The 25,331-nt window shown below is 41.5% G+C and overlaps 1 protein-coding gene across 1 annotated transcript; it reads left to right on the top strand.

Moving 5' to 3' along the window:
• The first annotated feature begins 984 nt into the window (after positions 1-984).
• Positions 985-13,535, top strand: LOC109428255 (ras-related protein Rab-9B). Its single transcript, XM_062851590.1, has 3 exons — positions 985-1,732; positions 2,183-2,319; positions 12,780-13,535. Exons 1-3 carry the CDS (start codon positions 1,678-1,680, stop codon positions 13,284-13,286), a joined length of 699 nt encoding a protein of 232 aa, XP_062707574.1. The 5' UTR covers positions 985-1,677; the 3' UTR covers positions 13,287-13,535.
• Positions 13,536-25,331: the final 11,796 nt, after the last annotated feature.

Genomic DNA, 25,331 nt, shown 5'->3' with positions numbered 1-25,331 from the left:
AGCTCACAGCTGGGCAACTGCTCCACCGACGAACCGACGTGACAGCTAGAACAAATAAATTCAAATTTGTTGTCCCCGACGCCATGATGAAAAATAGCCGAACACTGCCGCCACCTCTATAACGATTCGCGATGATTTGATAGCTTCACCCCAAACCCCCGTGCGTTCATATAGGAACTGGTTCGCGTCTGTGCTGATTTGACAGAAGCGTTCGCTCGCTTCGTCGGCCGACCGTTAAATTTAGGGGGACAGTTTTGAAACACCACTGTCACGTCGGTTCGTCGGTGACTGCTCGACAGCTTCGCTCAGTACAACATCCGATGAGTGGTTGAGGGTTTCAGCAAAATTTTGCTGAAATTTGCCGAGCTGAAGGTTCCAGAAAAAAAAAATGCTGAAATTCAGCAATTTTTTGCTGATCTGTAATAGTAATTGTAACAGTATTTTATTGAAAACGGTAGCCTAACAGGTAATCTGTTAACTTGCCTGTTAAGTACATAACTTTTGATCAGGTCAAGGAAGCATTTGATCAGGTCAAGGAAACAGGATTTGTTCAGTAAACTGTGCTGATCACCAGTAACATTTTGCTGAAATTCAGCAAACTTTGCTGAAAGTTCAGCAAAAAAATTTGCTGGAACCTCCAGCTCGGCAAAATTTAGCAAGAAATGGCTGAAAGTGTTTGGTGTGTGGGGACGTTTTTGAATGGATTCGACTATAAATAGTTCCTCAGCCATGTTCAGAGTTATTTGAACAATAAATGTAAATGTAAATGTAAGAGTTGCTCCCGATTGCACAGTGTCTTGCCGTTGGTCTTGCCCCTTTACAGCCATTAATTTGTGGCTAGTTTCCACTTGTGTAAAATCTTTTCGGGGTAATTCTACCTAAACTGATTCGGTAAAACAATCATTCGGGGTTTTGGCATTCGGGGTCGTTAATTGTGCAGAATCCTTCTCTCGTCTTGTTGATGTGTCACCCGCGCGCTCTGCGTCAGTCACTTTCTGTTGATTTTTGTCTGAACACAGCAGCGAGCGAACGTAAAAGCAGAGTGTGGATTTTCATTAGTTATTGCGCGAGTAAAGGGCGATCGGTGGGCGAGGTTTGAAAACATAATACAATCAGTGCAATCAATCCATACAAGTACACCGAACAGATAGATAGCTGCATCAGGTGGAGTTTACATGTACGATGCAGCAATCGCCACCATCATCAGCTGATTAGTGCAACTTTGTGTGGTGTTTTGATTCTCTTCCTCTTCGATGCATTGTGGAGGGCCTATCATCAGGCCAAAGCCCAGCTGACGACAGTGTTTGTGCATATTCGTAAGAAAAAATCGTCGTAAATTGTAGACGAGTAGCGCAGCGGTCTTCTCTCCCCGCGACCTTGGTTGGTAGTGTTTGTGGGGCAATCGTTTGGTAATTTAATGTTTTAATTTTATGCGCATTTAAACAAAGAGACGAACTGTTGTCGTAATTTTTCGGAGGCAGAGTAAGCTGAGACGAAAGTTTTATGTTTTGAGACGATTCCCAGTGTTCCGTGAGCTCTGCCCCTCGGGTCGACGTAAAAGTTGAAGGCGTGAAAAGTGACCGTCGGGTTGAGTGCTGCAGAGTGAACGAATTAACATCCGTCGGAGATTAGCAGTACCAAGAGGAGCGGTTGTGTAAACATCGAAAGCCATACAAGATGACGAATATGAGGCCTCCGAGTAAAAATATACTGCTGAAAGTGGTAATCTTAGGTAAGATTCGTGGTTGAGCTGTTTGTAAACATTGGACTTTTAAATTCGTTGGATCATCATAAATGTATCTTAAACAAGATAAGCGGATTGTTTATTCCAAGCTCGAGTTTCTGTTTTAATCAGATTGTGCCTTTTCAACACTTTGCTGTAGCTAATATTGATAACTCCCTTAGTAAATCGTCGAAGAAAGCTTATTGATTCGTAGATTAGGCTGCCAAACAAACCACTGATAATCAAGTTACGCCAAGTTTCCATTAACAATGTCTCAAACTCTAACAAATCAGGTTTGATTGATTTTCCCTTTGTTTTAGGCATCCTTCCGATTTACTTCACCAGGTGATTGATAATGACTGAGATTTATCAATGTAGTTGACCTGCAGAATGTTAATTATCTGTTTACTTATTCACGATCGTATGTTATTCACACTTCTTTTATTGGTTTGTTTTCAGGCGATGGTGGTGTTGGCAAGAGCTGCCTGATGAACCGTTTTGTTTCGAACTTTTTCGACGCCAACAGTTTTCACACGATCGGAGTGGAATTTTTGAACAAGGATATTCAGGTGGAAAACGAACGATACACGCTGCAGGTATGTAAATTAGATCTATGCATTGTACTCTGCTTAGCGTTAGAGTTTAATAAGGTGATACGAGAGACCGTGTTATTTTTGCTATCTTGGTCGGTTCGGCACATTTTTTTTTGTAGTAGACCATAAGATTTGTACTTATGATTGATCCTGATCAAAGATGGATCAACTTTCTTTTAAAACCCTTTCCTCCCCATGACTTGGAACGACCATTTCTATATAAAAGATGTTTTCGAAAAAGCGCTTGAACAAAATTTATTGCGAATTTGCAAAAAATTTCAAAATCAATAAAAAGAAGTCATAATAAACTGTTATTACAGACGCACTGCTTGAGTAAATTGAGATTGCCTGGTTCTGGTTCCGGATGTTTATTTTTCTTCTGAATTCTTTTGAAACATTTGGATTTGAAGAAAACTATGGGTAACTTGTTGGATAAAAAAGAATCTCAAGATATATTCCTGAAAAAATTGTAATTTGTTATTTGTTTATTTATTCTTAACGATAACCTGTTGGTGAGTACCTTATATCAGGAAGGAAGGAAGGAAGGAAGCAACTGTTATAATAATTAAGTACATTAGGAGGAATAGATTAACTGAATTACTGACTACTAGAACAAAACAAATAAAAACAAAAAGAAAAGAGCAAAATACAAAATGAACATTAAATTTGACTACAAGTAGATTTTACAACTTAAACTAGATTTTTCATGAGGGAGAAAAATCGAGGGAAAAAATTTTGAAGGAATTCCTTTGCAGGAGCTGGTATTCCTGAAGGGGGTAGTCTGGAAGGAATCTATGAAGGATTTCTTGGAGAAAATTCTTTAAGCATGTTGGAGAATGCATCCCTTCAATATTATCTTTGAAAAATCCAATGCAAATCGCTGGAGAAATTTCTCTAGAAGTTCCTCAAAAAATTAAAAAAATAATTTCAGGTAATTCTTGGATGATGATGGAAGAATTTTTGAAATTCTTGAATATTGTTTGAAGAGACCAGTTTCAGAAATCACTCTCGTGAATCCAGAGAGGAATTTCTGAATGAATCACTAGAGAAATTCCTGGACAATCCTTGGAAGAATTCCCGGAGCATTCCCTAGAGGAATTCCTAGAGAAATCCCTGGAGGAATTTCTGAAGAAATTCCTGGAGAAATCCCTGGCGGAATTTCGGAAGAAATCCCTGGAGGAATCCCTTGATAAATGTCCGGACAAATCGCTTGAAAAATTTCTGTCGAAATCCCTTCAGTAATTGCTGAAGGAATCATTCGAAAAATCCCCGGAGAAATCCCTAGAGTTTAGAGGAATTCCTGTGGAAGAATCCCCGAAGGCATTTCTGAACGAATATCTGGAGGATTTCTCGAATTTTTCTGATGAAATTCCTGGAGAAATACCTGGATGAATTCTTGGAGGAATAACTGTAAAAAAAATCCTGAAGAAATCTATGAAGAATATCCTGTAGGGATCTCTAGAAGAATTATTGGGAAAACCCTAAAGAAAGTCCTGGATACCTGTAGAAATTCCTGAGGGAATCTCCCCTGACACAATTCTTGGAAGAATCTCTGGCGAAATCTCTGAGGGAATACCTTGAAGAATTAACAGAGGAAAGCCTGGAGGAATTCCTGAAGCAACTCATGGGGAAATACTTGAAGAAATTTCTGAATAAACTCCAGGAGGAGTTCCTGGACGAACTCTTCTAGGAATTCCTAGAGGAACCTGAAGAAATTCCTGAAGGTATCTCCAAAGGAATTCCTGGAGGAATGCCCGGAGAATGTCTGTGGAAAATCATGATGAAATGCATGGTCATGGAGGAATGCCAAGATAATTTCCTGGAGAAAATCTTAGAAGAATCCTTGGAGGGATCGCTAGAGGAATTCTTGGAGAAATCCCTGGAGGAGAAATTCACGAATGAATTTCTGGTGGAATCCCTGGAGGAGTTCCTGTTGGAATAATTGGAGAAAAAATCTTGGAACAACTTTTAAAGGAGGAAGAGAATGTCCTGGTGAAATTCCTGGAGGATTTGCTGTTAATTTCTAAAGGAATCCATGGAGCGTTTTCTGAAGAAAAACCAGGGGAAGTTCTGAAGAAATAGAAGAGAAAATTCTTGGAAAAATCCTGAAGGGATTCCTGGAGGAATGCCCGGGGGAATTCCAAAACGAATGCTTGGAGGAATACCTGGCGGAATTTTTGGAGGTATTCCTGGAGGAGTCCCAAGAAAACCAAATCGACCACGTTCTAATCTACGGTAAATTCTTCTCGGATATTTCGGATTCTCGGACTTTCGACAGTTATCACCACGCGTCGAAGTCGAACGCCGCATCTCAACATCGAGCAGCTGCGTAACGTAGAAGTGGCTCAGGATTACGTGCGTTGGTTAGCAGTGGCCTTACCAACGGAAGAGCAGCATGGCGCAGCTACACTTGAAAACGGCTGGAGGGACATCCGATCCGTCATAGGTAGTACCTCGGCTACAGCAATAGGCTTCGCGGCTCCGAATCACAGAAACGAATGGTACGACGGTGAATGTGAACAGTAGAAAAACGAGAAGAATGCAGCATGGGCGAGAATGCTGCAACACCGTACGAGAGCGAATGAGGCACGTTACAAACAGGCGCGGAAAAAGCAGAACTCAGTCTTCTGGATGAAGAAGCGCCAGCAGGAAGAACGAGATCACGAAGCGATGGAAGAGCTGTACCGCGCTTAGGACACACGAAAGTTCTACGAGAAGCTGAATCGCTCGCGCAGAGGCTTTGTGCCACAAGCCGACATGTGCCGAGATAATCACGGGAATATTCTCACGAGCGAGCGTAAGGTGGTCGAGAGGTGGCGGCAGCATTACGATGAGCACCTCAATGGAAGTACCGAAATACAAGTACCGAAGGTGGCGTGGTAACAGATCTAGGAGTATGTGCACAGGACGAAAGACTTCCGGCCCCTGACCTTCAAGAGATTGAGGAGGAGGTTAGCCGGTTGAAAAACAACAAAGCCGCTGGAGCAGATCAACTACCAAGCGAGCTTCTAAAATACGGTGGAGAAGCACTGGTGAGAGCACTACACTGGGTCATTACCAAGATTTGGGAGGAGGACAAAGTTGGGCGACAAGTGGGATTGCGGAAACTACCGCGCGACCACACTACTGAGCGCTGCCTACAAGATACTCTCCCAAATTTTATGACGCCGTCTATCACTGATTGCAAGAGAGATCGTGGGGCAATATCAGGCTGGATTCAAGGGTGAACGCGCTACAACGGACCAGATGTTCGCCATCCGCCAGGTGTTGCAGAAATGCCGCGAATATAACGTGCCCACACATCACTTGTTCATCCATTTCAAATCGGCGTATGATACAATCGATCGAGAACAGCTATGGCAGATTATGCACAAATACGGATTCCCGGATAAACTGATACGGTTGATCAAGGCGACGATGGATCGAGTGATGTGCGTAGTTCGAGTATCAGGGACACTCTCGAGTCCCTTCGAATCTCGCAGAGGGTTTCGGCAAGGTGATGGTCTTTCGTGCTTGCTTTCAACATTGCTTTGGAGGGTGTAATAAGAAGAGCGGGGATAAACACGAGTGGGACGATTTTCACGAAGTCCGTTCAGTTACTTGGTTTCGCCGATGATATTGATATTATTGCTCGTAAATTTGAGACTATGGCGGAAACGTACATCCGACTAAAGAGTGAAGCCAGGCGAATCGGATTAGTCATAAATGTGTCGAAGACAAAGTACATGATGACAAAGGGCTTCAGGGAGGAATCTGCGCGCCCGCCACCCCGAATTTATATCGACAGTGATGAAATCGAGGCGGTTGAAGAATTCGTGTACTTGTGCTCACTGGTGACCGCCGACAACGACACCATCAGAGAAATTCAAAGGCGCATTGTGGCAGGAAATCGTGCTTAATTTGGACTCCGCAGAACTCTACGATCGAATAAAGTTCGCCGTAACACGAAGTTAATCATCTACAAAACATTGATTAGACCGGTCGTCCTCTATGGGCACGAAACATGGACCCTACGTTCAGAGGACCAACGCGCCCTTGGAGTTTTCGAACGGAAGGTGTTGCGTACCATCTACGGCGGAGTGCAGATGGAAGACGGGACTTGGAGAAGGCGAATGAACCACGAGCTGCATCAGCTGAGAGGACCAACCATCGTCCATACCGCGAAAATCGGGAGGCTACGGTGGACGGGTCACGTCATCAGGATGTCGGATAGCAACCCGACTAAAATGGTTCTCGAGCGTCATCCAACCGATACAAGAAGACGTGGAGCGCAGCAATCTAGGTGGGTCGACCAAGTGGAGGACGGTCTGCGGACCCTACGCAGAGTGCGGAACTGGAGACAAACAGCCATGGACCGAGTGGAATGGAGACGGCTACTATGTACAGCAGAGGCCACCCCGGCCTTAGCCTGATTGGTAAGGTAAGCAGTGCACGAAAGTGCCAATCCGGAAACCACCTGTTTCGTTCCCGTTCTTGTCGACCCCGGCTGCATCGGCGTTAGCCGGATTTGAATTTATTCCCTTGTGTTCGCAAGAGTCGTATCTTAAACATGCAGATCGCGTATTTTTGGTCGTCCACCTGAACTGCCAAATCCACCAACTGCTTTTTCCGACATTATCGAACATGACTTTTCTCGGACCGACTTGAGTCGAGTCAAGTACAAGACACTGAAGACGACCTTACAGTTGAGGTCGAAATACGTATCTGTCAAAGGATGCAAATTCTTAGTGGAATTCAAAGGAACAGTACTTAACGCGATTTTCTTTTTATTTACAGATATTCCCCTAACAAGCCCAGGTTAATCATCATTATTAAAATTAGTTTTTTTTAAGTTCTCATGATGTATTCGAAGCTTCCATGCAAATCATAGCAATCATGATGTAAACACTCTTTAAAAAACTAGATAGAGTTGTTTTTCACCATGGAAGAGCACGAGATGTGACCTATTTTGCCCCAATTCACTCTAATTTTGATGTTTCGGTGCCAAATATGTCCAGAAAGCATGTGAAGATCTCCGCTGATGATCTACATCCATGAAAAACGTTCAATATTTTAGCAATATTTTAGTTCCATTTTGCCCCATATTCCTTCAAAACCATGAAAAATTAGTTTTTTCATATATTTTCAAGCTGTTTTCGAGGTTTTCATGCAATAACATGCAATTATGATGCAAATACTCTTAAATAAAACTAGATAGAGTTTATTTGTACCATGGGTGAGCAAGGGATGTGACCTATTTTGCCCCAATTCATTCTAATTTTCATGTTTCGTTGTCAAATTTTACCAGAAAGCATATGAAGGTCTCCGTTGATGATCTACATCCATTATTATTCTAGCAAAGATTATCCGCAACGAATATGGAACATTTTCATGCTGCCCATATCACAATAATGTCCCATTTTACCCCATATTCCCTAAAAATTGAAAAATTAGTTTTGATAGGTTTTCGCTGTTTTCGAAGTTCCCATGCAAATTATGTCAATCACGATTCAAATACTTTTACAAATGAGATAAAGTTGATCTCCACCATGTAAAAACACGGAATGTGACCTATTTTGCCCCAATTCATTCTAATTTTCATGTTTCGGTGCAAAACTTGACCAAAAAACATATTAATGCAACTGTTGCTGATCTATATCTTTTAAAAACGCTCAATACTATAGAAAAGATAATTTGATATGAGGGAGGAACATTACCGTGCACCCAACCATAAGTATGATACACATACCATAAATATGATGAAAATTTATGTTTCTCCATAGCTGTTAGAGCTAGGGTCTGGGACCATTTGGGCAGGAGCACCTATTTTGGGCACTTGCTGTCAATTTCGAACCGATTGACTTGAATCTTGAAACATGGCTAGCTACTGTGCCTAGCTGATCGTGTCTCAAAAATCAAGCCAATCGGTTCAAAATTGACTGAGTTATACCAGCAAGTGCCCAAAATAGGTGCTCCTGCCCAAATGGTCCCAGACCCTACTTTTATATCCTTCAAATAAAGAATAATAAAGATGTTAATAAGTCCAAGGCTTATGCAGTCTCTCATCAAAAAAAGAAAAAAATCCCTGAACAACTCACATGCCTGAACATGCACACGTTTACTTGATTCGCATCGTCACGTTTATGTCCTAGATAGACTTGATTTCTACAATGACAAAGCACGAAGTGTGATCTATTTTACTCCAATTCATCATAAGTTTCATCTTTCGGTGCAAAACTTGACGACCGAAAAGCATATGAAGATCTCCACTGATAATCTACATCCATGAAAAACGTTTTAGTAGAGAATGCAACGAGGGTAGAATGTTTTCATGTTGCCCATATCACAATAATGCCCCATTTTGTCCCATACTACTTAAAAACTGTGAAAAAAATGTTTTTAATATGTTTTCATGCTGTTCCGAATTTTCCCCTAATATCAAAGTGATTATGATGCAAATAGTTTTGAGGAATTAGATTCCAACCCCGGCAGAGAACGAAAGTGACCTTTTTTGCCTAAATTCACCAATTTTTCTCAAATAATTCTTTCAAATCTTAATCGAAAGATTCAAATTAGAGCAATTATGGCGCAAATAGCCTGGAGCAATGATATGAAGTTGATTTCAACTATGGGAGAACACGGAAAGTGATTTATTTTCCCCAATTTGCCCTTTTTTGATGATTCATTATAAACTTTGACCCAGAAGCATATGAAGGCTACTGCTGGTCAGCATCGCTTAATTTTTTAAATAATATGGAGAGGTTAAATTCCTTTATAATGAACATATATGTACTGAATTCCATTATCTATAACACAGTGCTAAGATTTGCATGGAAGCTTCGAATACATCATGAGAACTTAAAAAAAAACTCATTTTAATAGATTTTAAGGAATATGGGGCAAAATGGGACATTATAATGATATGAGCAACATGAAAATGTTCCACCCTCATTGTGGATCATCTTCGCTGAAATATTGAACTTTTTTTTTTATAGATACAGATCGTTAGCGGAGATCTTCATATGCTTTTTGATAAAATTAAGCACCGAAACATGAAAATAAGGGAGAATTGGGGCAAAGTAAGCCACAACTCGTGCTCTGCCATGGTGGAAATCAACTCTATCCAGTTGTTTAAGAAAATTTGCATCATGATTGCTATGATTTAAAATCCATGGATAAAACTAGTTTTTTTTTATAATTAATAAGTAGTGTGGGGCAAAATGGGGCGTTATAGTGATCTGGGCAGCACGGAAATGTTCCACTTCAATTGAGAACAACCTCTACTATAGTATTTAACGTTTTCTCGGGTTATATGTCGGCGGCAGAGGTTTATCTTTGCTACTTTGTTATGTTCTGCATTAAAATAGTGCAAAAAAGGGCAAAATGGGGCGAAATGGGACCTTTCCCGTGGTCTGCACAAAATGAGACCACCACCATTCGATTCCTGTTATTTTTTACATAGAAATAGGTATTTGATGCTTTTCCAAATCAGCGGCTTCTAAAAGTTGCGATTTTGGGTCCATTTTTTCCCACTGTGCATCGTATACCTTTGCCATATGCCATATACCATATATGTTTGCTCTAACTGCGCGTAGAACGCTTCTTTCTCGTCATCAGGTCTCCCTTTGTGTGGGCAGTGGACGTTGATGATGCTGTAGTTGAAGAAACGGCCCTTAACTCTCAACATGCACATTCTTGCGTTGATCGACTACCACCCGATCACACGTTGTCGCATCTTGCCCAACACTATAAATCCTGTTCCCAGTTAATTGGTGGTGCCACAGCTTTGGTAGAAGGTAGCCGCTCGATGCCCGCTTTTCCACACTTTCTGTCCAGTCCAACGAAGTTCCTGCAACGCCACGATGTCGAAGTTGCGGGGATGTAGTTCGTCGTAAATTATCCTGTCACATCCTGCGAAACCTAGTGACTTGCAATTCCATGTTCCAAGTTTCCAATCGTAGTCCTTATTTCGTCGCGTGGGTCTTTTCCGATTATATCGAGTCGTATTTTCTCCTATGTTATTCGCAATAAGGATTTTTACGGGTGGCTTATTGGGCCTACGCCAACACTCCTGTCTCGCCGGAGGGCCATCGTGCCAGTTCTGTTTAACGTCCCAACCAACACTGGGACGACCACGCTTATGGGGCTACCACCTTGGAACTAGCTGGGCGTGGTGCCAGGGATGGGAACACTCACTTGCAAAGGATTACACTCACTTGCTATTTTATCAGCTCAGAAGCGTGCAATCAAGAATTGATGTATGAACGACTTTTGCCTTGTGGTTTTGTCTAAAACTTTGTCGCACAGAGTAGGGGTCGCACACGAATCCCAAAGTCGTGACACAGCTGTGAAAGCGACTCTCCACGAGGTGAGTGTAATTTACATTCACCTCGTGGAGAGTTGCCTTCGCAGCTCCCTCGCCACTTCGGTATGCGTGTGCGACTCCTACTTTATTCGGCAAACTTTTAGACAAAACCACAAGGCAAAAGTCGTCCATGCATCGTTTCATGATTGCACGCTTCTGAGCTGAGAAAACTGCAAGTGAGTGTAACTCTTTGCAAGTGAGTGTTCCCATCCTTGCGTGGTGCAGCGTTTCTTACTCAGCCGCTGGATGCCACAACAGACGCTGTTTGAGCCGCACCTCCTTGGCGAACAGACGCTCGGATCGTACTTCCTCAATCTAGCTGAAGTCAGAAGAACAACAGTGCCCAGGCTGCACTACCAGCTAAGCACACAACTCTTAGCTGGCGGTCTTTGTCATCGCTTGACCCGTGAGGTAGGAACTTGTGAGGACCAGAGCTATATTGGACGCTCTCCTTATCGACTCACCGTTTTGCAGCATCTTTCAGGCATTCCTTCCAAAATCTATTGAGCGATTGGGATTACTCGTGGATCCTCTCAGAAATTTTTTCAAGAATTTCTCCAGTAATCCTATCATTGTATCTCCGCGGGTTTCATTTAGGAGTACATCCTACTTAGATTTTTTTCATTATTCCTCCCTAGATTCTTTAAATTATTCCATCAGGGATCCTTCAGGAATTTATCCCAAGATTCTTTTATAGATTTGTCCTGGGTTTTTTTAGAGACTCCTTCCGAAATTCCTTCAGGGATGTCTCCCGGGATTCCTACATTAATTTTTCTTGGGATTCCACCAGGGATTCCTGTAATGATTTCTTCAGGGGTTCCCCCAGAATTATTGTATAGATCTCTCCAAGGATTCTTTTAAGAATTTCTTTCCACGATTCCTACATTAGGTCCTCCCGGAATTATTTATTTTATTGATTTCTTCAGGTAGAGATGGCTCCAGAGATTCTTTCAGGGCTCTTTTAAGGACTTGAGGGATTTCTTCCAGGATTCCTTTAGGGATTCTTTACGCTTTTTTTCAGGTATTCCTTCCGATATTTATTTAGGAATTTGGAGCGGACCTGGTGTAGTAGTTAGAACACAAGACTATCACGCCGAGGACCTGGGATCGAATCCCACTCCCGACATACTCACAAAATGTGGGTTCTTCCTTCGGAAGGGAAGTAAAGCGTGGGTCCCGAGATGAACTAGCCTAGGGTTAAAAATCTCGTTAATACAGACAAAAAAAAAAATATTTAGGAATTTCTTCAGAGATTTTTATTCAGAGATTCCTTTTGAGTTTCTTTCAGGGAATTGCTGTGAGATTTTTCTAATGATTTCTCATGGAGTTCTCTCGACATTTCTACTTGGAGTCCTCGCGAAATTCCTTCCCAGATTACTCCTGGGATTTCTTCCGGGATCCTTTCAAGGATTTCTCCAGGAATCCGTTCGAGAATTATCCCGATTTTCCTACCGGGGTTCCTTCCGGGATTTATCCGGGAATTTCTCCTACTAGGATTTGTTGCGCGATATATCCTCATAGTGGATTCTTCCTGATGCATCGTCATTTAGGAATTCTCCCTCAAGGAAAAATCCTGGGCCAACCGGTTATCGAACCCAGACACCCTCAGCATAGTCTGACTGAATGAAAAAGTTCGAATTAGGTCAAATATGAGTGGGAGTGTAAGAAAAAAAAATATTCTGGAGTTAAGGACGGACTTGTTAGAATCCCAAAATGGACGTTACAATGGCCGACTTTGGCACCTACTCACGATTTCAAGCGCACAAATCTCTTCGTAAACAAAACCAGTGCTTCTGAGCTTTCTATTTAAAGCTTATTGCAAGTGAGCAAGAACAGAATAATAAAATGCACTGTTGTTTGAAGCTTGCTTCTTGAAATTTGTGTGTCTGAAGCTCTGATGCACTGTTGATGCGGGATTTCAAGACGTTTGTCTTTAACAGTATACAGAGGTATACAATACATTTCTGCAGTCAGCCGTAGTGTAATTATCATCTCCTTCTCTCGTTTCGAGTTGTCCTGTATCTGTACGGACCAGAATGTAGCGAAAGTGTAAAAGTTGTGTTTTATTAGAATTGAAATGACTGAATTCTACATTTATTCTTTTTTTTTCGCATTCTAGATCTGGGACACGGCCGGCCAAGAGCGTTTCAAAGCCCTGCGGACTCCATTCTACCGTGGGTCGGACATTTGCCTGCTAGCGTACGCCGTCGACGATAAGGCCAGTTTTCGTGCATTGATCCAGTGGCGAGAAGAATTCCTCAAATACTACGACGTAAAGGCGGATCGTTTCCCATTCATTGTGGTCGGTACCAAGAACGACATCCCGCCAGCCCAGCGACAGGTGATGGCCGAAGAGGTTTCCGAATGGTGCCAGGAGCATCACGTGGCCGCCTTCATCGAAACGTCGGCCAAGACCTCTGACAACGTTTACGAAGCGTTCGCTTTGGCCGTGAAACAGTGGCAACGGTTGGAGAAGTCCACCGAACGGGAGCTCCGAGCCCAGGGCCAGGACATAATCGATCTGACGCAGGGTGTAAATCTGAGCGCAAATACGAGCCGGTTTTGCTGCATTGGCAGCAATAATAGTGCCCCGGCGTACCAAGACGATGACGACTATCCAAACTAATGGTTTCTTTATGATGAAGGATCGGTGGCATTTGGTGGCTGCTTGCTGAGGAGAATACGTGAAAGTGACTATCAGAGTGTGCTTGTCGGTTTCCGAATCGATGAAATTGTGATAAGTAGTTACACACAAAGATGGCACCCGGATGCGGCGCAGATTTAGGTTAGGACAACGCACGATTGCAAATTGGTAAGATATATATAGACTCCCATATTTTTATAATAACAAAATTTTATATCCCACGAGCTGAGATAGAGAGAGGTTTTGATTTTAGTCATTAAGCAACAAATTAATCGAAAGAATGGCCTCTCAAGCATTTTGCTTTGTATCGAAATCGATCGACGTAACGAATGGTTGGTGATGTCGATTTGATTGTGTCGTTAAGAGTCAGGGTAATGTTTTTAGCAATATTTTTATTTCCTGCCAGCAAATTTGCTAAATGTAAAAAAGTCACTGCTTTGGCAGCCTTTAGGGCTTGTTTTCGCGCATTCTTCTTTCATATTATATAGACAGTTTTTGCCAGCTGAACTGCCACCATGGCAATAATTATCGATAGTTTCATTTAGTTGCTCGCATGCATTCCTGCATGTGCTTCAAGTTGATGGGGAATAACTACTGGTACTGACTGTACTCAACTGACTGACCCCGACCGAAGCAAAAGCCTCAATATTTAAAGCCTAAATTCCTAAACAATGCCCAAACCGCTTGGACGTGTCTAAACCTCGACGCCAAAATGTAAAAGTTAAAAGTTCAAAACCTAGAACTCGTCATCATCATAATTACCATTATTCTCGTCACGATTCTTCCAACTTAGGCGTATCCCAAAACCTACTGAGAATTTTAACACCAAGGATTAAATTGCCTTAAGCGTGTTCGAATAAGACCTACTGAGAATCTTAACACCCAAGCCTAAATCTCCTAGCCCCGCCTCACTTGGGCGTATCCAATGCTTAGATGTGTCCAAAATTGAACCCCACCATCATGATCTTTATCATCATCATCAGAATTTGGCACAAATTCTCCAGAACAAAACAGCCGCCTTGTTATTAAAGCGTACCTTCGTTGGGCACAATGAACCCTAGCCAAGCCCCGGCCACGAATGTTAATTGAAATTATAATTTCGGGGTTCACCTGAGTTCAAACCAAGCAAGGCCACCTTTGTCCAAACGCGATCAACAGGATATCGCGGTTTCGAAACGTTTTTTTTGGTTCATCTGAGTTGAAAACAAAAGAGATTTCAGGCAGGCAAAACCAAAACATCGCACGTAAGAAATCGTAAGAGATTTGATAAAAAAAAACTTTTACAAACTTTGGTCAAAAAGTGAACATCACTAGTGACGCAGAAAAGAAACTTGGAATTTGGTCATCCCTGACCATATGATGTAGGTCAGCAATTTCAACTCGCCATCGATATAGCGTGGTATTCTGGCGATGACAAATTTTGCGCGCGTTGGCAAAAACTGTCGACGGCGCGATTCGTTTTTTTAAGAAAATAAATTGAATGCACCCCGTATATCTTTATATAGGAGTGTCAGGAATTTAGGTCATTGTACCAATTTGTCATCGACCTCTAAAGTTTTTCATAAAGTAACGGTCATCCATAGACCCACATGCCACATGTGCTTTCTGTTTGACCCTGACTCTTCCGGCGTGTGGAGCTCCAAGAGTCTATACATTAACCAGTAACAGTTTCTCTCATCGTTGAGCGCTATGCGCCTAGCAAAAAGTGTTTACAAATTCTACGTGCTGCATTGCTGCCCTGCGGCGGTGGTTGCTACCTGTTTTTTTTTCTTTTAAACCATAGGGAGTAATCTGCAAACAGACACCCTAATAGCAAGGATAGGGTAGTGTGGGGCTGAGGCCGTCCTCTACTACAATAGTAAAAGCCAGGACTACTCTTTCCTCGTACCCACTAAACACATTCCTATGGCCGCCAAACCCTACGTTTCTCCGGAACCACCAAGAAAGTATTGCTTCAGAGAGGGGCTAGTGCACATCGCACCCTCAAGGTTAGCTGCGTAGCCTGCAGCAACGAACATCGATGACTCGCTTTGGAGAGTTCATCACGTTAACATGCTGGCGCTTAGCCAGTTTCCCGAGTGGTCCTCACCACTCCCTTTGTCCTCGGAAGGCGGGCAGGATCAACCCCGCCCGCGCCCAACTGCTTAGCAGACATCAAGAACTGATGCCCACGTGCAACCCGATTTGACCTGCCCATAAGGAAGAGTATCACTACCCTTCAGGCCCTATCAGATGCACCCGATGGTTGCATACAGCAGGGTCTCACTTGCCCCACCCTTGTCAGGGACCCCTTTCAAACCGCGGGCTCGGATCCATCCTAGTAGACCGACGCCACGACAGCAACGCTACTGGGACTTCCTCTCCGCGGCCACTTAATCGCTGTAAGGGTCGATCTCGACCGCATGGCACCGGTATGACCTACGAAGCCGACTCCGAACCCCTGGACCACCTCTTGTACCGCATCTGAACTAGCCATTCTCCGAGTCTACGCGCCACCTCCTCTGTAGCTCCCAGACGATGTGGGTAATAGCCGTTGAAACGGCGTTCCAGCCAAACTCATCCCTACACATCCTCTGGACCAAGTTGTCCAGAGTTGTGTCCTCCCCACATGTGGCAAGCAATGCGGTCACGCATTGTGCGAAAGCGCGGACACACGTAAAAAACGTGTTCCGTCGTTTCCTCTAAACCATTGCACACTAGGCGTTCGGGAGAATCCGCATGCCTGAAACGGTGTAGATACTGTCGGAAGCAACCATGACCTGAAAAGACCTGTGTCAGGTGGAATGTTACTTCCCCATGGCGCCTATTAATCCAACTATCCACCCTTGGTATCAACCTTCCTTTGGTGGAACTGTCGCACGCGCGCTGCCATTTGACCATAGAGGCCATCCTGGCAGTCCTGCGTATGCCTCTTGTGCCGCGCGTTTCGAAGCACTCCATGTCCTCACTGATAAGGATACCGATAGGCACCATACCAGTAATGACGCAGAGAGCGTCGTGTGACACGGTACGGTACGCGCTCGCAACCCTCAGGCACATTAGCCTGTAATAAGATGGGGCCTTATCTACTCTAAGGGACTTTGCTATCCCCGTAAGTTCCACATCGGTGACCCAGTCTCCACGTAAGTTCCACATCGCCAGCCCCAGTCTCCGGCTGTCCTACGAAAGGAGGCCAAGGACTAGGATCACGACGCGGAAAAGCAAATTGCTCTGTAGGAGCCATTACACCTCTCGTCTTGGCCATAACGATCCTGTAGGCATCACCACACGGGTTCGCATTGGCATTCTGACAGAGACCCTCAAAGCAGGTCTTTTTGCTTGCTCTTATATTAGTCTTCAACGCGGCTTTTGCAGCGGCGAACACCACCCGCCGTTCGTTTCACTCTTCCTCTGTGCTGTGTGTTGTTTGTTATGGTCTCTCTTTGGAAGAAATGAAACGCTCCGTGTGGCAGAATTATGATAGGGTGGAACAATGCGGACGCTTCACATACATCAAATGCTGGTGTCCCTCGTGCTCGTTCTAACGTGGGCTTGAAGGTGTACAATTTCGTGAAAGATCCCGGATTATTTGTCGAGCTCACAGTGCCTTCAAAATAGATACAACATTTTGAGCTAGATGCATTTGTTGTCCCAATTGAAGTTGTACAATTCGTTAATCGTGGATAAGGACCTGCGCTTTCACGACAAGAGCTTGTCTGTTTTATTGCTGCCTAATTTCGCCTGTGGTCTCGCCAACTGACCTTGAAATGCTTCAACTTAATCTCTCTTTTTGACACATTTATCCATTTTGGGTTTCTCAAATATGTTCACTTCACTTGTTATCTAATAATTAATTGTGGGTTAAAGCGTTCGTTTTGTCTGTGTCTGTGTCTTTTTTATGTGCTTGTGTTAATTTTTGGAAGATCTTCTGTATAATTTTTGATCGTGTACATTTTCCCGCAATAAATAAAAGATAACTTAGCACTCAGTCCCAGAGCGTTCATGATTAACAAAAATTTTAATCATGATTAATCATTGGTGATTAAAATTCCAATTTTGGTGATTATTGATTATGATTAATGATTAATTTGATTTTTAGAATGATTATTGATTAAAGATTATGATTAATGATTAAAATTGGTTTTATCTGTGATTAATGATTATGATTAATGATTAAAAACGGCTCATTGATTAAAAATCATGATTAATCATGATTAATCAATCACAAAAAAACTGGAAATGATTAAAATATATTTATTGTTTAAAATGTTTTTGATGTTTCAAAAAGCAAAGGGTAACTCTGTCCGGGAGATTTTTGTAAAAAGAATTATAAATTATATTATTTGAAACAGCATTTGAACCAATTTAAATTGGATTATATATTTTATATGATGAATCATTTTTGGTGATGAATGATTAATGATTGATAAATATTTTTTCTTATGATTATGATTACTGATTAATGATTAGATTGCAAAAACAGTGTGATTAAGATTAATGATTAATGATTAAATGAGATTTTTTTTGTGATTTTGATTAATGATTTTGATTAATCTTAATCATTAATCATTAATCATGATTAAATTTATGATTAATCATTAACGCTCTGCTCAGTACTTCTCTGACTCTTAACGACTCTATCAAGTTGACATCACTAACCGGTAATTGCGAAATGTGACAAATCTCCATACGTACATATATGCAGGACATATGAAAGGAAGAACTCATTTTTTATCAACAACTAAAATATTCTGAGTGTACTATTTTTGCAGTCAAATATTTCTTTCCTTATTCCAACGAAAAAAAAGAAAGCAATAGCAAATCACAATTTGTTGCTAGCCAACAGCGGTGCAGCTGGATATGTACTACATAAATGGAAAGCAGTGAAGGCCCTCGAGTACATCCTTATTGTATCATTCCACTTATATATAGATTAATATAAACCACTTCACTTTCACTGCTTTTTTATTATAAGACACCCAGCACAATAAAACCACAAGCCGTCTCACCGATTTATTTGTGAATCTACTCATTTGTTAGTGATGCTGTGTTGGTAAACCGTTTCACAATATTGATTTTCCCGATGTAGAAATGAAGCGAATTTTATGTAGCACATGTCCCTTCCATGGGTTGTATGAGTTATAAAAATCAACGGCTGCTATATAAGGTACTAGAAGAATCTATTATTTTTCCCCTTCTTGCACCAGTGCACACTGAGTTAAATAAATCGAATATCATTATATCCTGTCGCAAGCCACAGTGAATTGTAATTTATAAACTAACAAATTTGTAAGATATGTAACAGCTAGCTTAGTATAACTATTAAAACAAATTTAACAATAAAATCATTTCACCATATCATGTGGTTTGGCCGCAAAACTTTCATATCCGAAATTCCGTGACTGATGCAGTTAGGTACTTTCACTCCTGAGCACCCACGGCGGTGCCGAGGGCTGGATTGAAAGATCTCTATCCTGGGCGATTGTCCGTCATCGCCGCCTTGACCTGTGGCCAGGTCAAATTTCTGTCGACTTCCTTTATTCCCTTGTTGAGGCTGCGCCGCCATGAGCCTCTGGGTCTGATTCTACTGCGATGTCCTATTGAAGAAGACCTGCAGCCTGAGTGTTCTCTACTGATACACACCAAGTTTCACTGGCGTACAGCAGTACAGATTTTACGTTCGAGTTGGTAATTTGGATTGGTAGGGGTAGGCGGGCATAATGAGCAGGTGGGCATAATGAGCACCTTGTATTTTCACTTAAATCTTCGAATTAACAGAACAAATTGCTTGATTGTTGCCCAATTAGGGTGCGTGTACCAATCATGGCACTACCTAAGGAGAGCTATTTATACAAAAATAACGAGAAGACGAACGAATGTCACCAATAAGTTAAAAGACAGCTTAGTTTCCATACTTTACAGGAAAAATATCGAAACGGAGCCAAAACTACTTTTAGTATTTATTACGGCGTGTGCCAATGATAGGAACCATGTACCAGTTATGGTTACATTTTTAACTTCGGTTCCTTTTCGCACTATTTGCATGCATTTCTTATGGGGTTAGCCATAACTGGTACACTATGGCGAAAAAGGGTGCAAGGAAGTCGAAATTTTAAGGAAAATGATTTATTTCTACCATGATTTGAGCAAAATGTGGAGTTTAAATGAGTGCGACCATCTTTTGTGAACGTGATCTGTTGTTCACAAAATTTTTCTTGTTGATTTACATCGTTAAAGGGTGAAAATCAACTATGGCGAATAATTGGTACTATAGCCATAATTGGTACACTTACCCTATCTGAATTCCAATGAGTTGATGACTAATTTAGTTGATGACTAATTTAGTTTAAAACATCAGTCAAAAAATCCGTTTACCTTGAAAAATTAATCAAAATGCGTAAAGTGGTCATGTACTGGGAAAATATTATAAGAATCAGGACCTAAAATGAGGTTTTGGGAATGGAAACCACAACTTAGTGGGCATCTATCGATTTTCTTGATATTTCCTAGAACAATGAAATGTATTTGTAACACTTTTCAACTATTTGTATAATTATTTTGTTGAAAAAATATGCTTCATAGAGTTGGTAGTAGGGTGGGGCAAAATGAGCAACTGGTGAAAAAATAATGAAAATGGTAAACATCTTCAACAAACGAATTGTAATTTTGGTTTTCTCTGTTTTGATGCATATAGTAATGTTTTGTCTGTAACTTTCAATTTATTAGCGTGAAAATTTCGGTACCTGTGAAAAATTCCTCAATAGAAGACTACTTGGAACCCCACAGTTCCCTACAAATTAAACCCCGTAATCCCTTCAAATTCTCATTGATTGTTGCCGGTATGCTTTATCATTGACAAAAATAGTCAATTAGCATTTGATTGTGCACAAAACTGGTATTGATCATCCTGCCCCACCTAGGGTGCTCATTATGCCCCACCCCCAAACCGCAACTCGCGATTTTATACATTTTATAAAAACATAAAATTTTACAACATTTATAACTTAATTCGAAGTTTCAACGATTAGCTTTTGTCAGTTAAGGTTCAAATGAGGATTGAACGTTAAAATTACACATTGGTTGCACTTAATTTACTGGATTTGGTGGCAAAATGCTAAAGCTGCGCATTATGCCTCGCCTACCCCTTATGTCGACTGTCCTGATTGTTTTTACATACATTTCATAAACTCGCAAAGGCAGCCCTCGCCTTCTTGATCCGTGCACCTACAGTGTATCAAACAATTGTCCGTACAGCAATGTTTTGGTCAAAATAATTTTTCATTCAAATGTTCATAACTTTTTTATACTTCAATCACAAACGCTGAAATTTTGACCAATCATGAATCAAATATTAAAGCTCCATTGGTAAAATAATTTTGAGCGAAATCGAATAAGTTTGCTGAAAGTTATCCAACTTTAAGAAAAACTGATAAGATTATTGAACACATTTTAAAACATTATATCTCAGTATGTACTCTTTGGAACTTTTTCATTTTTTTGTGTGTTACAGCTGATATCTAAGATTTTCATATGCAGCTACTTTTGAGGTTTTATATTCACTACAAAAAATATGAAAAATGTGCTTATGTAGTTGACAATGTTTAAAAATTTACCTTGTTTTGCACATATAACACAAGTTTACAAAATAAAACGAAAGTCGTGAACTTCTGTCAAAGACCAACATTTTTGAAGCACAATTTAGTGCTGATTTCGAAACCGACCTTCAAAAAATTTTAAGTAGAACAGTTTTTGAGTTTTAGCTCAATATCGAGTCTTACAACTTTGAGAACCACGCCGACCAGAGAGTCATCGTCGACCCGGAATGTTTGATCAAGCACCCGCTGCAGTCGACCAGAGCGTCCGGTACCAGGAACCGGACCGCACCAAATCGTGGGAAAACACCCTGAACGGTGACCAGCCCGGCCGACGACATCAAGGTCGGTAGCGATTACTCTTTGTTCAAGAAGGACATCCGTCCGATGCGGGAAGAGGATGATAGCAACAAGCTCCGCGGCTGGTGGATGTGCCACGGTCGCAGCGTTAGGAGCTGGACAAGTATACTGGCTAGATAAGATTCTGGGTCTCATCGAAGAGGCATTCGTAAGGCAATAGTAAGTTTTCAACGATAAAAGGTAAATATTTTTTATTCACGTATACAATACTTTATTTTTTCGATCATTGCATTCCATCCAAATTCAAAATCTGGTACCTGGTATCTGGTATATGTAATAGAATAACCATCTTTCAAATGCTAACATAACAATAATATAATGCAAATATAACACAACCCATTCTGGGGGTTAAGAGAAGGGTTATCAGAGCCACCAGTCGATACATTATATATGGTTGGAAGAGTGGAGATGCCTTTTCTTCTTCACATTCATTGGGGCATCCTCCAATGCGATGGCTTGCACTATATATAATTGTGTGATCTTGATTCAAAAAAAATCAATTTGAGTATAATTATAATGTTTTGCTTGATCGAATCACATTGGGTGGACAGCCCACTGCTATCGGGCTTAGTACCGTGCTACAATGAATGGAGAACTATCATCATCATCATCAATATCGAGTCTTACAACTTTTTAAAATATGTAATTTACTAAAATTCAAATATATTGCGTTTTGTTCAACCAATTTTAAATCTTTTTTCATCAATTGAAAGCTGAATACAATACCATTCAATCATCTGAATACAGGTTTTGCTTCAGATTGATGAAATTCTAGATATTGGCGAGCTTTAGGGACGATCTTCTTAAATTTTAGCCAAATTCTCAAAATTTTTTGAATAAATGTATTTTTTTTTTCAATAAGAAAAAACCAAATTAAAAATTCTTTCTCGACGTTTAGTTAACATATCATATGTAGGCGAGTTACAGTAAAAAATTCAGCTCAATCGAGGCATTGATTACGGAGAATGAGATGTTTGAAGTGAGCGACTTTGCTTAAAAATAGAACAAAAATCGATTTTAAATCATTAACCTTGTATGGAAAGTCGAAAAAATTTCCGCTCTACTGTAATTTTTTTCTTTCGCGTTTTCGAACGCAGGGCATGATTCTACACCAAAAATGATCATCAGCTTACCGAGTTCAAAAATGCTGTAAACTAGTGTAATCTGCCAAACGTTTTTCACCATTAAAAATGCATTAACTGAACGAAAAATACATAGGACCTACTCTTCATAGTTTAGTGGGTCCTGTATAAAAATATTACATTAGGCATTACATTACACTTGGCACTTTTATTGATCAAAATATGATAAATTTCCAAATGGCACTCTAAACATATACAGATTTTTCATATTTTTTGTAGTGAATATAAAACCTTAAACAAAGCTCCATATGAAAGCCTTAGGTATGTATAAGCTGTATCACAAAAAAAAAAAATGGAAAAAGTTTCATCGAATACATATTGAGATATAATGTTTTAAAATGTGTTCAAAAATCTTATAAATTTACTAAAAGTTCTATAACTTTCACAAAACTTATTCGATCTCGCTCAAAATTTTACCAATGGAGCTTTAATATGTGGTTTATGATTGATCAAAATTTCAGCGTATTTGATTGACGTATAAAAAAGTTATGATCATTTGAATGAAAAATTATTTTGACGAAAAAATTGCTGTACGGGCTATTGTTTGATACACTGTATGTCGATCTTGGTGCCGCCATTTGGCTACCTAGGGAAGCTTTCAACATTATCTACTGCTCGGCCAGCTAGCGTAAAGCTGGAAGCGTTGACCTTGTTTACATCGAACGATTAGGTCTTGTTGACGTTGATGGTACGACCTGCACAGCAAGAAAAAACGTGTGATATCACATCACTTTCGTTGCACATCAGTCGCCTCGCAGATGTGATGTACAAATTAAATACAGCCTTTCCGCAGTTCGAAAGTAGGTCTAGCAATCGCTAGAATCGGATCGATAGATGAATCATATACAACTAAAATATTGGCATGGATTCGTATACTGATCCGTTGATTGTGAGGTTTATCCCTTACTATAAAATTTTCGTGATTTGTGCCAACGTAAGAACAGTAACGACTTTCACAATACGCGCGACGTGAGACGAGACGTAACACTTATAGTTCTTACAATCGTCAAGATATTAAAATTTACCTTTCGTTTCTTTGTGACGCTCCATTGATCTTCTACGCTTCCACCTTCCGGAATATCCGCAGCAGGGTTCTCTAGCTCCTCGACGAAGGACCTTTTCACCGCAGCGTCTTCCAGTTGGCGTGTGTTGAACTGGCGCCCGATTAACTGCGCACTATTGAAAATCGGACGTTGCATTGTTGAGCACATCTTTGGAAATAGTTTTGCATTGGAAGCAAACGGCTAAAAATAAGCAGAATCCTTGTTCGCACTGGAATTTATAATTTGTCGTAATGAGCACTCGGATGGTCATGGGTTTGATTCCCAGCCCCGGCACTCGCAATTTTTCGTCAGTTGCTCTTCACCGAGAGCGGCTGACACTGACCCTCTTCTGAGCCCCATAGCTCAAACGGACCCGGATACCTGGACATCGGCGAACTGCTACTCATAATGGACCCCCAATCGGACTGGAAAGGAACAACGGCCACCTATCATCCATCCTTGTGCTCATCATTCTACATGTAGAGTAGAAAAGTGAAAGCAGCAGAAAGGCAACCAGTTCGATAAAGTATAATAAAATACATCTAGGCTCTGTACAATAGGTATAGCTGCCAATTGAAATCGCTCACGTAGTGCCCTAGTGGACAATAGAGCTGTAAATTAGGTTAAGTGATTAAGTAATGAGCACTAAATTCTTTAGTTGTAAACCAACGCCAACTTTGAACGACAAGAATGTGAGTTCTTCAAAATGTTTACCTTTATGAACCCAGCTATCGGAAGTCAATAGGGCACTTGCTGGTTTTGTTTAGTGTGCCCAAGGTTAGCAGTTAGCCTTAGAGATGATACATGTGGTGTCAGTATATTTGCATCAGGTTAACTGCCTTACTTACCTTACCGGTCAGGCTAAGGCCGGGGTGGCCTCTGCTGTACATAGTAGCCGCCTCCATTCCACTCGGTCCATGGCTGTTTGCCTCCAGTTCCGCACTCTGCGTAGGGTCCGCAGATCGTCCTCCACTTGGTCGACCCACCTAGCTCGCTGCGCACCACGTCTTCTTGTACCGGTCGGATGACTCTCGAGAACCATTTTAGTCGGGTTGCTATCCGACATCCTGATGACGTGAAAGGCCCACCGTAGCCTCCCGATTTTCGCGGTATGGACGATGGTTGGTTCTCCCAGCAGCAGGTTCATTCGCCTTCTCCAAGTCCCGTCTTCCATCTGCACTCCGCCGTAGATGGTACGCAACACCTTCCGTTCGAAAACTCCAAGGGCGCGTTGGTCCTCTGCACGTAGGGTCCATGTTTCGTGCCCATAGAGGACGACCGGTCTAATCAACGTTTTGTAGATGGTTAACTTCGTGTTACGGCGAATTTTATTCGATCGTAGAGTTCTGCGGAGTCCAAAGTAGGCACGATTTCCTGCCACAATGCGCCTCTGAATTTCTCTGCTGGTGTCGTTGTCGTCGGTCACCAGTGAGCCCAAGTACACGAATTCTTCAACCGCCTCGATTTCATCACCGTCGATATGAATTCGGGGTGGCGGGCGCGGTGATTCCTCCCTGGAGCCCTTGGCCATCATGTACTTTGTCTTCGACACATTAATGACTAATCCGATTCGCCTGGCTTCACTCTTTAGTCGGATGTACGTTTCCGCCATCGTCTCAAATTTACGAGCAATAATATCAATATCATCGGCGAAACCAAGCAGCTGAACGGATTTCGTGAGAATCGTCCCACTCGTGTTTATCCCCGCTCTTCTTATTACACCCTCCAAAGCAATGTTGAACAGCAAGCACGAAAGACCATCACCTTGCCGTAACCCTCTGCGAGATTCGAAGGGACTCGAGAGTGTCCCTGATACTCGAACATACATGATACGCACATCACTCGATCCATCGTCGCCTTGATCAACCGTATCAGTTTATCCGGGAATCCGTATTCGTGCATAATCTGCCA

The sequence above is a fragment of the Aedes albopictus genome, chromosome 2 (assembly GCF_035046485.1).
Source record: "Aedes albopictus strain Foshan chromosome 2, AalbF5, whole genome shotgun sequence".
Taxonomy (NCBI): Eukaryota; Metazoa; Arthropoda; class Insecta; order Diptera; family Culicidae; genus Aedes; species Aedes albopictus.
This window is presented reverse-complemented; position numbering and strand designations above follow the sequence as displayed.